Source organism: Cnephaeus nilssonii (assembly GCF_951640355.1).
Source record: "Cnephaeus nilssonii genome assembly, chromosome: 13".
Classification (NCBI taxonomy): Eukaryota; Metazoa; Chordata; class Mammalia; order Chiroptera; family Vespertilionidae; genus Cnephaeus; species Cnephaeus nilssonii.
In genome coordinates, this window is record NC_137084.1 from 1,664,112 (window position 1) to 1,675,769 (window position 11,658).

The following is an 11,658-nucleotide window of genomic DNA, read 5'->3' on the forward strand; positions in this document are numbered from 1 at the left end:
GGCGCTGCAGGCTAGAGGGAGACAGCTTTGCTGTGACTGTTCTCCCCTCACTCCAGGCACTGCCCGCTGGTGTGTAAGAAAGTCCCGTGTGAACACTCAAGGTCGCAGCCTGTGCTAGTTTGGGAGGACATGGGGGCACCCTGTGGTCACTGGGTGGGTTGACCAAGGCAGGACCACGGAGCAGGCCGGATGGGGGTTGTGGGCGGGTGTCAGGTGCCCCACAGCCTGAGGCTCCTGAGAGGCCCACCCCCAACCTGGCCCCAGCCCCAGCCCCTCACTGCCCATCAGCCCAGGCCACAGGAAGCCACCCGAGGTGCTTGGCTGGTGCCGGGCCTGGCAGCTGCTCGCTCCCACGGCCCCTTTATTTGCAAAGTCGCACAGACATTTCAGGGCCACGTTCCCAGGACAAAGCAGGAACCCCTAACAGGCAGCAAGGAACCGCACTCCCCTTGCTGAGGACACCTGGGGGGCGGGGGGGAGGAAGGGAGGGGACAGAGATGCAGGGGGACAGACACGGGGGGGGGGGAGGAAGGGAAGGGACAGAGATGCAGGGGGACAGACACATGGACAGGTCGGGGCTCCTGGTGGTTCCCGGGGCCTCTGCTCATCTAGGGGAGGTGTGGGGGCTCGTCCTCAGGCACCAGCCCCACCTGCTGGCTGGCAGCTCGCCTGAGCCCGTGTACGTCACAGAGCCCACTCCAGGCACCAGCCCCACGGTGGGGGGGGGCCCACGGCCACAGGTGTGCCTAGGCATTGGGCCCCGGGGAGTCAGGGCAGTGACAAAGGGGGCTGCTGCCCACACACTTTATTAGAGGCACGGGGGGGGGGCGGGGGGGGGCCTGCCCGGCCCCACATGGAATGTGATGACGGGGCTCCGCCCCCAAGCACCGGGGCCAGCAGGAGGCCCTCACCCCACCCCAGCCCTGTGAAGGGTCCCAGGGAAAGCTGCTCTGGGGAATACGTGGGTGTGGACGCCGAAGGCGCCGGCTGCCCCTCTGGCACGTGCTCAGAGGCCCACAGGGGACGAGGTCATCTCCCCGGTGGATGGCATCCTTTGGCAGCGAAGCAGGGTGGCAGGCAGGGCAGCCTATGCGCAGTAGGTGTCGGCCTTCACTACCTGGCAGTACATGGTCATCGCGAAGGTCAGGCCCAAGATCTGCGGGGACACGGGGGGTGGGTGGGGGCCCCTGGGCTGAGCGGAGCCACAGAGCCACATCCTGCCTGCGGGCGCCCGGCCCCTCCTTGGGATGGTCCCCCACCCTTGGCAATTTGGGTCCATCACAACCACCTCCTCAGCCCTGCAGGCATAGTGGGCACCTCGGGACTCCTGGGACTCAGCCCCAGGCCCGCCTCTCCCTGGCATGGCCAGCCTGGGCTCTGCAGGCGGCTTCATGGCGGCTGCATCGTGGGTCAGCTGCCCCCTCCCCACCTGCCAGGCCCCAGCACCCTGCCCCTTGCCCATTCATCCAACTGTAATCGTGTTCATCGGCTCTGGCTTCGAACCCAGGAACGGTGGCTGCCCTGATGACCAAGGTGACTGACACGGCTTAGCCCCCTGGATGCAGACACTCAGGGTTCCGTAGGGGGAGGGGACAGGGCCCCCAGCTGGACCTGCCATCAGGGCCTGGGCTGCCCACCTCCCTCTACCCTGGCAGCCCTGTGAGCACCACCCGCTGGGCAGGGGCTGCAGGGGCAGGGCTGGAAGTGCCCAGGGTCCTCACAGAGAGGTGTCCAGGCTGCGCCTCATCCACTTCGCTCATGCAGGGTCCCTGTCCACCCCCACGGACCCACCTCTGCCTGGGGCGGGGCTCCACGGGGACGGGGCTCCACGGGGGCAGGGCATCTGCGGCTCTGTTCCCTGGGGCCTCAGTGGGGAGCTGCCGCCCTCCGTACCTGCACCAGCGCCGTGCACAGCCCAAAGATGCCCACGGCCAGCAGGTTCTCCTGGAGCCACATCTTCACTGTCTCGTAGCAGGGCTGGAGAAAGGGGGGTGTTAGCGGGGCTGGAGAAAGGGGGTGTTAGCAGGGCTGGAGAAAGGGGGGTGTTAGCGGGGCTGGAGAAGGGGGGGTGTCACCGGGGCTGGAGAAAGGGGGGGTGTTCGCGGGGCTGGAGAAAGGGGGTGTTAGCGGGGCTGGAGAAGGGGGTGTCACCGGGGCTGGAGAAAGGGGGGGTGTTCGCGGGGCTGGAGAAAGGGGGTGTTAGCGGGGCTGGAGAAAGGGGGGGTCACCGGGGCTGGAGAAAGGGGGTGTTAGCGGGGCTGGAGAAAGGGGGGGTGTTCGCGGGGCTGGAGAAAGGGGGGGGGTCACCGGGGCACAATGCTGCGAGGCTGGCCCTCTACCCCCAGGTCCTGGGGCCAAACCGGCAGACGGGCGGGACGGGCGCCGGCTCACCGCCTTCCACCAGGTGCCAGGTGCATGCAGCCCGCAGCTCTCACTGAACTCCAGGCAGCAGGAGTCGGGCACGCGCGTGGCATTGTAGACCTCGAACCAGTCCGTGTAGTTGGAGACGCCGCAGCAGCGGAACTGCGGGCGGCACCAGGCGGGACCTCGCTGAGGGGCCCACGCCACACATCCAGCGCCCACAGGTCCAGCACGCCCCACCCGCCACGCCTCCTGCCCCATGCCCCACAGGCCGGGCCTCCCACACCCTCATCCACACGCCCCCTCACGTCGGTCTGGATGATGCTCCAGGCGTTGGTGAGCCCCACGTTGCCCGGGGTGCCGTAAAGGTGCAGGCCCTTCTTCAGGTCGCCCTGCGCATACCTGTCGATCTGCAGGGGCCACGTGGTCAGCAGGGCCTCCCCGTACAGACCCACAACGCCTGCCCTCGCCCCTCCCTGGAGTCACCTCCCCCCAGAAGTCCCCGCAGGGCCCAGGGCTTAGTCCTTCCATCTCCCGGCCCCTGGGTGCTGAGCACTGGAGGAGTCAGACACAGCAGCCCACTCAGCTGGACGCACAGACGGACAGGTGCACAGACTCCAGCTGGGCGTGCCCACCGGTCAGCACACACGACCGCACCATCGGCTGAAGGCCTTGAGGCTTCTACGCCCCGAGTGAGGAGCAAACCAGGCCCCGTCCCCCAGGCCTCCAGGAAGGACCCGGCCTGGAGCGTGTCTGGTGCCGGGACAGGAAGCGTTCCCCACAGAGTGTGGTCCTGCCCAGGCGCGGGAGCCAGCTGAGCGCCCAGGCGCAGGAGGGCAGATGAGCAGGAAGTCACAGTCCCGGTCACAGCCCCGGGAACAAACGCGTGAGTGAGCCCGGACTGACGTAAACGGACGGTTAAGGGAACAAGTGGGAGACAACTACCCCCAGGGAGCTGGGCGTCCGACGAGGGGCCGCTGAGGCAGCCGCTGGCCGGCACCCTGGAAGCCGGTGGCCGGGGGCTGACCTTGTCGGTGTAGGCGAAGAAGAGGACGGTGACGGTGACCTCCAGCAGGAACACCAGCAGCAGCAACACGAAGAACTGCAGGGGGTGGGGGCACAGGCTCAGCACCCCAGCCCTCCAGCCCAGCCACCCAGCCCTGGAGCACACTGTCCTGGACCGTCATGGTCACGGTCATCCCGCCTGAGTCCACCTCCAAGGCCGCGGCCAGCCCGGGAGCATCTCCACAAAGGGCCCCAGGGCGAAGGTGGGGGTGCGGGGCAGGAGCTGGGGTCCCGAAGGGGCGGTCTCGGGAAACAGGCCTGTGTGACGGTGGGCACGTGTCCTGACTCGGGAGGCCCCTACCTAGCTGTGGCCCTGTCTCAGAGCAGCCCACAGCCCAGGAGGTGGAGCCATGAGTGGGAGCCTGAGCCCCACGCCCGCCCGCCCCGCGCAAGCCCCGCCCCACGCAAGCCCCGCCCCGCTCCCCGCACAGGCCCGCCCCGCACTCACGGTGAGCAGGAGGCACTTGTTCTCCTTGATGGCCCCGATGCAGCCCACGAAGCCGATGGCCATGATGAAGGTGCCGGTGACGATGAGCAGGTTGGCGGCCGACAGGGACGGGAAGGAGGAGGACAGGGTGGCGAAGTTCCCCTGCGTGGCGGCCAGCCAGATGCCCACCCCCAGGATTCCGCATCCTCCCAGCTGGGCCGAGGGGCAGGGGAGAGGGATGGTGAGGCAGCAGCAGGGGCGTCCAGGCAAGCCCGCGTGCACCTCGAGGGCCCCCTCCCGGTCTTGTCCCGACACCCCGATCCACGGCCACCGTGACGGACAGCAGGGCCCCACACCAGGGCTTGGTCACACTGGTTGGGGGGAGGCGCTGGTCTGAGCACTCGCTATCATGAATGGGGCGCCTGTTGAGACAGCCTGGGCAGTGGGCCCAGAGCACCCCCAACCCCACCCTCCAAGAAGCACCCCCCGCCGCCCCAGAACACAGCCTGCACCTCACGCACCCACACCGTGTCCAGCCCAGCCTCGACCTGAGCAGCCCAGGGAGCCCCACCCGAGAGGCAGGACCCTACGCGCTCGCTCTTCCTAAATCCTGGCTTCCTGCTGGGTGGGTGGCCCAAGACCCCAGGTGGGCCGCCCACAGCACCCACAGGTCCCCCAGGAGTGCAGGCCGGCATGGAGCGGAGCCTGCTCCCCGCCCTCGCTGCCTCCTCCCTCAGCCACGACAGCTCTTACCGGATTTCATAATTGCTCATTATTACAAAAACCAATTAAAATGAGAGGAAGAAGGGGGAGAGGCGGGGCGGTGATGAACCAGAGAGGGCTCTCGGCCTCGCCTGGTGGCGGGGCGCCCAGGGCCAGCGGCTCCAGCTCCCTCCCTCAGACATTGAGGCCTTGGGCTCTGGGTCGGCTCGGGATGAAACGGAGGCTGTGTTCCGGGGTGCAGGCAGCCCCACGAATGCTGGCCAGCACTTGGGGACCGACGGCTGATGGCCAGGCAGCCCTGGGGCCCTGCCCCACGCTAGGACTGGACAGTCGTGGGACCCTGCGCGCCCCCAGGGCCCAGGAGCGTCCTGCCAGTCTGGTCTCGGCCCCCATGGGCTTGGCCTCAGGGCAGCCCCGGGCACAACTACCCCTCAGAGTGCTCACCTGCCCACCCAGGACAGCTGGGCCGCCGACGCCAGGGGCAGTGTTCCTTACCCGGGCCCCCAAGACCTGCATCACCCACAAAAGCCTCCCGAGCCCAACAGCCAGACTCGTGCCCATCTCCCAGACAGTGAACCGAGGCTGGGCGATGAGCCACCCGCCCGCTCCCTAGGCCTGGGCCTCAACCGCGACAGGGACCCACAGCTCAGGCAGGCCCTGTGGGCTGAGCCCCCCCCCCCCCCCCAGTCAGCCTGGCCACAGGGCGGGGGCGTGGGGGCGGCAGCTGCCGCTCGTCTCCATCACTGTCTCCATCACACACGGTGCATTAAGCCTGCTGGCTGGCAGGAGACCACAATTACCGGGGGCGGGGTGAGCTCAGCCCAGGCCTCCTATGGCGTCTGGGGTCCCTCTGGGCAGCACCGGCTGTGCCCCTCCCAGAGCAGGTGGGGGCTGCAGCGGCCGACGGGAGAACCAACCAGGGGCAGGAAGTGCAGGGAGGGCCCCGTGCTTCCCGGTACCGAGTTGGGGGACCCGGGTGCAGAGGCTGACCAGCCCCGGCACTGCCCGACCGGCCTGGGGGTTCCCTGTGTGACAAGCGCCTCTGCCCCGCGTGGGATTAGAACCTTCGAGGCTTCGGCACAGCGGTCCCGATGGAACGGGACTGGGACCCGGCTACGGAGGCCGGGCGCCCGGGGAGGCTGCCCGGATGGAGATCCGGGAACCCTCTCACTGGACACATCACCTGGTGTCTGCCCCCCACACACACTCAGCAGCTGGTTCCTCATACTCCGCACACACCCAGGCACAGGCACGCACACACACACACCCGGACCATCCTCACCTCAGAGCCAGGCGTGGGCACAGCCCAGGCGGGCAGGGTGCTGACTGTAGGGAGATGTGTGTGCCCTCACGTGTAGGTGGGCCAGAGGCAGGTCCCACCAGCAACCAGGGATGGCGCTGTCCCTGGTGCTGACTGCAGGGGAGGCCACCAGCGCCCCTGGGCACCCTGAGCCTGTCTTCGGGAGCCGCCACTCGGGGCATCACAGGGCACAGAGGAGGCAGGGGTGAGCACGGATTCATTTCATTCTCCCGCCTGCCTGCCTGCCTGGCTGAGCCCCAACTTGTCCCCATGCCCATCGGGACACCCAGCACCTCATCCCCATGGCCTCTGGGTCTCGTGGGATCTCTAAGGACCCCGTGGGGGAGGGGAGGAGACTGTGGCTGGGGCCACCCGCTGGGGCACTGTGTGCAGGAATAACGCCACGCAGACCCGCACGGGGGCAGGGAGGGGCCCACCTCTCTGTGGAGGAACTCGTAAGCCAGGCCTCTGGACGGAGGACAGTGACCCGCTGGATTCGCTGGCCCCTCACCGGTTCACAGCGCTGGGCCTCAGGCTGAGCCCCGGTGGGTGAGGCTGCCTCTTGGGGCCGGTCCCTGACAGAGGGGAGGTGCCGAGCTGCTATTTAAAACCAGACTCTGCCTCTCTCTGCCTCGAGGCTGTGGATGGCTCCTGTCGGCGGGAAAACAAGAGCACGCTGCTCCGAGGGGAAGCTGCCGGGCAGCACAGCCGTGGGGACGAGGAAAGAGACGGCGGAAGGGGCCGTCCGGGGTCCGGGCCAGGAGGGGTGGGCCCCACTGCCAGCCCTGGGGGGCGTTTCCTTAACGGACACTCCACGAAATGCCCTGGCCTGCAGCCTGAGGTGGAGGAGAGCCCCAGACACACGCCATCCACACCGGGGACGTCAGACGCCTCTCACCGCTAGTGTCACCTGTGACGACGCACGCACCCTCACAGCTCCCAACACGCGGCCCTGTGCCCGGGACCCCCACCCCCGGGCCCTCCACATCAAGCACATTTACACAGAACAGTCACCAAAACTCTCTCTGAGCACGCACGAACGCTGCACGCCTGTGCTTAATAAAATTACCTGTAATTTCGAGATGTTTCTGCGTATGCAGCTTTTAAAACATTTTGGCAGGAAAATTACAGCCTCCAAGTGCAGGAGAAAAATGGGCCCCATTACATGCAGACACAGAACAGCACAGGCAGGAGGATAAGCCGGCCTGGCTCCCCCAGGCCAGAGCTCCCAGCCCTCCCAAGGCAGGCCAGCCAGACGGCGAAGCTGGGGACCCAGGACGCCACCCCAAGCTTACCAGTGTCCACCCTGCACCTCCCCAGCCGCTCGCTCACGGCCTGGGGCACGGCTGGACCCACTCCCCAGCTAGACAGAAACCCAGCTGGACCACAGCAGACCCTGAGCGCACGACAGCCTGGGAGGGGAGGGTCCAGCCTGCCCCACTGACCCCCTGCCTCTCACGCACCCTGCCCTCACCTGTCCCTGGCTTCGACCCGCCTTCCTGCTGCTGCTTCCTTGTCTGCGTGTTTTCCAGTTGGCCTCGGGCATGGCTGGGATGCCACCACCTCCAGGCCCAGGGCAGGTGGGTGCCAGCAGGACCTCTGCCGACGGCTCTCTGGCCACACGGCTCAGGGTGGCAGATGGCCGGGCAGCAGGCCATGTCCTTGGAATGGGGGGGAGGGCTGGGTGCCCACAGGGGCCAAGCCTGTGCCCAGAAGCCCCTCACCTGGCAGCCGGCACAGCCTCGGTACGGGGGCTGGCATGGTGGAGGGCACCATCTACACGCCGTTCAAGAATGGCAACATCTGCCCCCCGGCTGCAAGTCAGGTCTGCAGCTCCCACGGAGGGTCGGGGGGCTGAGTGAAGGGGCTGGGGTCCCCCACCGTGGCCGTAACCGGCGTGGCGGAGCCTGAGCTGCTGGGGACGCTCCGGGGGACTCGCAGGCGAAGGCCCCGCCTGGGGACCCCGAGCTCTCTGCGCACAGGCCCGCGTGAGGGACCCCTCTTCTCCACACAGGCAGGTGTCCCGGTGGCGAGGGCAGATGGGGGAGAAGCAGGGACCTGGCCATGGCCCACCCCACTGCCCCCAACCAGTCCACAACCACATGCCCACCCTGCGACACCTGTGGCTGCCAGCTCTGGTCCCATGCGCACCGTCACCGCTACCCGTGCCGGTGCCCCTGCCGCCGTCTGCTCGGAGCTCCAGCCGCACCCACCGCCCGCGGGCTCCGGGCCTGGCCCCCCTCTCCCAGGAGCCCCCGGCAGAGAACAAACTCTTAGGGTGACCTCCGAAAAGCAGGCATCTTGGGCAAGAGCCGCCTTGGGTCACACCCCACATTTGACCCCAGGCTAGCTGCCCCCCAAAGTGGGAGAGAGAGAAGCCAGGGCCCAGGATGGAGGGAGGTGCCGAAAGGTAGACCTGGGTTTCTAGGCAACTGTCCTCAACTGGACCGCATGCAAATGAGCATGCAAATGCAGCCTCCTTCCGTCCACAGCCCAGGGAGCGAGAGCCACGCCCCTTGCTCCCAGTTGTGGAGGAGGAGGGTTGGCCCAGGAATTAGTGAAGGAACCGGGAGTGACCTTGACATCCTCTCCAGCAGCCTCCCCCGCCCAGCCTGTGGGTGGAGGCCTGGCCAGGCTCCTCCGACCTGGGCAGGTGTGACAGCGCCGCCTTCCCCGCGGCATGGGTCTGGGCGGCAACTGTCCCCACCCCGGGGGAGGGGCCACCTGACACACACAGCACCTCCGGGCTCAGCAAAAGTTCTGGAAGCTGCCCCCCGCCTGTTGGAGGAGGAGGCAGCAGGCGAGACACCCCGCAGACACTCAGGGTGGCCGTCCGTGCCCACAGCCCACTCAGTGTCCGAGCCCGCCACCACCCACAGCGCACACCCCTCTCCCTTCCCAAGCGCCTCCAGAGACGGGGGTACTTCACCCCTACAGCCCCTCATAAGCGGGGGTCCCTGGGACTGGTAGGTGGGTCCACTTGATGGGGGGGGGGGCGATAAAGAAAGAACTCAGGCTGCGGGACGCAGGGAAGCAGAGCGGAGCACCAGCCCAGCACACAGACCATGCGGACCCCTGGCAGGTGCCCCGGGCAGCCCTACCGGGCACGCTCGTGGGGGGCATCCCCCTCGGGAAGAGGCCGCCGCCCAGCTGCCCAGGGTGGAGGCCGGCTGGACTCCCCGCCCCCGCGCGGCACCCGCCGCACCGGCCGGTCCAGCCCTGGCCGCCGGCCAAGCAGCGACCCGGGGACCTCGCCTCTCCACCCGCACGTCCCGCCCCCTCCAGCCGGCGCAGGTTCTCCCGGGCCCCCCCGAGAGCGAAGGCGCCCCGGCCCCGGCCCCGGCCCCCGCCGCGGCCACTCACCCAGAAGAGCAGGTTGAAGGCGAACATGAGGTACTTGACGCCCTGGAGGCAGCCGCGCGCCATGCCGCAGCGCTGGAGCTCTAGGAGGAAGATGAAGGACAGGTCCAGGTAGAAGACCACGTACTTGGTGCCCTTGGGCGGCGGGGAGCGCGCCGGGGCCGCCTTGGGGCCGGGGCCGCCGTGCAGACCGAACGGGCCGCCGGCGTCCCCGCCGTCCCCGCGCCCGTAGAGGCTGCTGTAGCGCCGGAAGGGGCCGCCGCGCGCGAAGCCCGGCTCCTTGCCCTCCGGCGACGGGCTGCGCCGGTACGTGGACTCGTCGGTGCTGGAGCGGCGCATCGCGCCCGGGCCGCCGGCAGGCTCAGCGCCCCGCGCCCCCCGCCGCCGCCGCGCGCCGCATCCCGCCGGCCCCCCTCCCGGCCCCCCTCCCGGCCCCCCTCCCGGCCCCCCTCCCGGCCCCCCTCCCCGGCCCCCCGCGGTAGCAGCCAAGAGCCCCCCGCTCGGACCCGGCGGGTCCGGACACCTGCCCGGCCCGCCAGCCGCAGCCCCGCGCCCCGCGCCCCAGCTGAAGCCCCGCCCCGCGCCCCCCGCCAATCTGCGCCCGCCCCGCCCCCGCGCCGACCCTCCCCGCCCGGCCCTGCCGCCGGGCAAATCCGACCGCTCGGCCCCGCGCCGGCCAATCCCAGCCCCGGGCGACGCCCCCGCCCGCCCCGCCCGGCGCCCCTCACGCTCCCCTTCCGGGCTCGCTAGGGAGGATGGAGCTGGCGGAGGGCCGGGGAGCCATTGGGGGCGGGAGGGGCACAGAGAGCGGGGGGGGCTAGTCCCAGCAGCGCTCAGCCCCAGGAAGGGCGCCCCGGCCTCCCCCGGCCTTCCCCGGGCCGCCCTGCGCGGGGCCTGGCGGGGCTCGGGGACCTCCAGCCGCACAGACGGAGCTCCATGCAAATGACAGTGACCCCATGTTGTCCGGTGGGACCTGGGGCGGCTCCGGACCAGAGCGGGGTACAACGCAGCGCCAGGGAGTGCAGCCCAACGCGTCTCGGGGTTCCCACTCTCCGAGCAGCCTCCCCTACCCCCACCCTGGGCTGGGCGAGGGCTGCCCTGGGACCCCAGAGCTCCTGCAGCGCACAGCGTGAGTGGGGAGGGCGCCTGTGGTGGCAGGGGTCGGCCTGGGGTACCCAACCTGGGGGACAGTGCGTGGGGAGGCTGGGGGGAGGCAGAGCTTTGACTTAAGAGTCAGGGTGAGAGAGGGCAAGCGGGGAGGGAGTCCTGGGTGCTGGGGAGGGCAGGGGGGGTCACACTTCAAGGCAGGTCTGGGAAGTTTTCAGACTTAAAGAGAGGGCCGGAGCCCTGGCTGTGTTGCTCAGTGGTTAGAGCATCAGCCCATGGTCACTGTTCGATTCATTCAATTCCCCGTCAGGGCATGTACCTCGGCTGCAGGTTCGATCCCCCGCCGGACTGGGGCACATGTGGGAGGCAACCAGTCGATGTGTCTCTCTCACAGCGATGTTTCTCTCTTTCCACCCCCTCCCTTTCACTCTCTCTAAAAACCAATGGGAAAATATCCTCCAGTGAGGATTAACAAATAAAATGAAAATAAATAAAAAGTGCCCGGCCCCCTGGCTCAGTGGTTGAGCATCGACCTATGAACAGGGAGGTTACGGTTCGATCCCCAGTCAGGGTGATGACTGGGGACCCACAGACAGGCCCACTCCGGGCCCAGAGATCCACCCCGCCCTGCAGCACCCTGTCCCTCTCCAGCCGGGGCGGCTGGCAGCCCCGCCCAGGCCTGCCTCTGCGGCAGGGGGCCCGCACGCGACGTGGACAGCGGGCCACGCGGAGCCCTCGCGGGTGTGACGCTCCACGACCGCCTTTGTGAAGCTCGTGGACCAAGGGCCCAACTTGCACCTGCACCAGCCCGGGCGGAAGTCCGAGCCCAGGACCGCCCACACACTCGGACTGGACCCGAGCCAGGTCCCAGACACCCAGTGACTTGCACCCCCCAAACATGCACCCACGCCCCTTGTACTGAAGATGCTGGCCAGAGGTGGGTGGGGAGGGGCCCGGCTCCCAGGGCAGGGCCTCCGAGGACAACAGTGGGTTCCGGTGGCCAGGGCTGGGTGGGGCAGTGACGGGCAGGGCTCCCATGGGCTCCCCTCCAGGCCTTCATCACACTGGGGCTCAGGCGGGGAGAGGTGGCGGGGCGGCAGGGGGGGGGGGGGGTCGGCTTGGGTCTCCACATTGGGCCCAGCACCCCGGATGCCCTCAGTTCCATCTCCCTCAGCCAGAGCTGTCCCAGCGTCCCCCAAAAAGTCCCGCCACCCCCACTCCCATCTACCAAACCCTGTGCCATCACTCCAGGTGAGCAGGTGAATCTGAGATGAAACCGGAAGACCCAACCCAGCACCAGGGTCAGTTGGGGTGT

General features: G+C 68.6%; 1 protein-coding gene across 1 annotated transcript; it reads right to left on the reverse strand.

The window, feature by feature from the left end:
• Nucleotides 1-335: 335 nt before the first annotated feature.
• On the reverse strand, nt 336-9,603 carry TSPAN4 (tetraspanin 4). The gene is made up of 7 exons (XM_079788858.1): nt 9,240-9,603; nt 3,875-4,066; nt 3,389-3,463; nt 2,670-2,771; nt 2,392-2,523; nt 1,894-1,977; nt 336-1,156 (listed from the first exon to the last, which is right to left on the reverse strand). Exons 1-7 carry the CDS (start codon nt 9,573-9,575, stop codon nt 1,088-1,090), a joined length of 990 nt encoding a protein of 329 aa, XP_079644984.1. The 5' UTR covers nt 9,576-9,603; the 3' UTR covers nt 336-1,087.
• Nucleotides 9,604-11,658: the final 2,055 nt, after the last annotated feature.

What these genes read in the sequence shown, in the direction of transcription:
- TSPAN4 (XM_079788858.1), bottom strand. Translation starts at nt 9,575, where the DNA reads ATGCGCCGCTCCAGCACCGACGAGTCCACGTACCGGCGCAGCCCGTCG. An exon ending in CCTTCAACCTGCTCTTCTGG is followed by an intron (nt 4,067 to 9,239) that starts GTGAGTGGCCGC and finishes CCCTCGGCCCAG; the next exon opens with CTGGGAGGATGCGGAATCCT. An exon ending in TCTTCGCCTACACCGACAAG is followed by an intron (nt 2,772 to 3,388) that starts GTCAGCCCCCGG and finishes TGGCCCCTGCAG; the next exon opens with ATCGACAGGTATGCGCAGGG.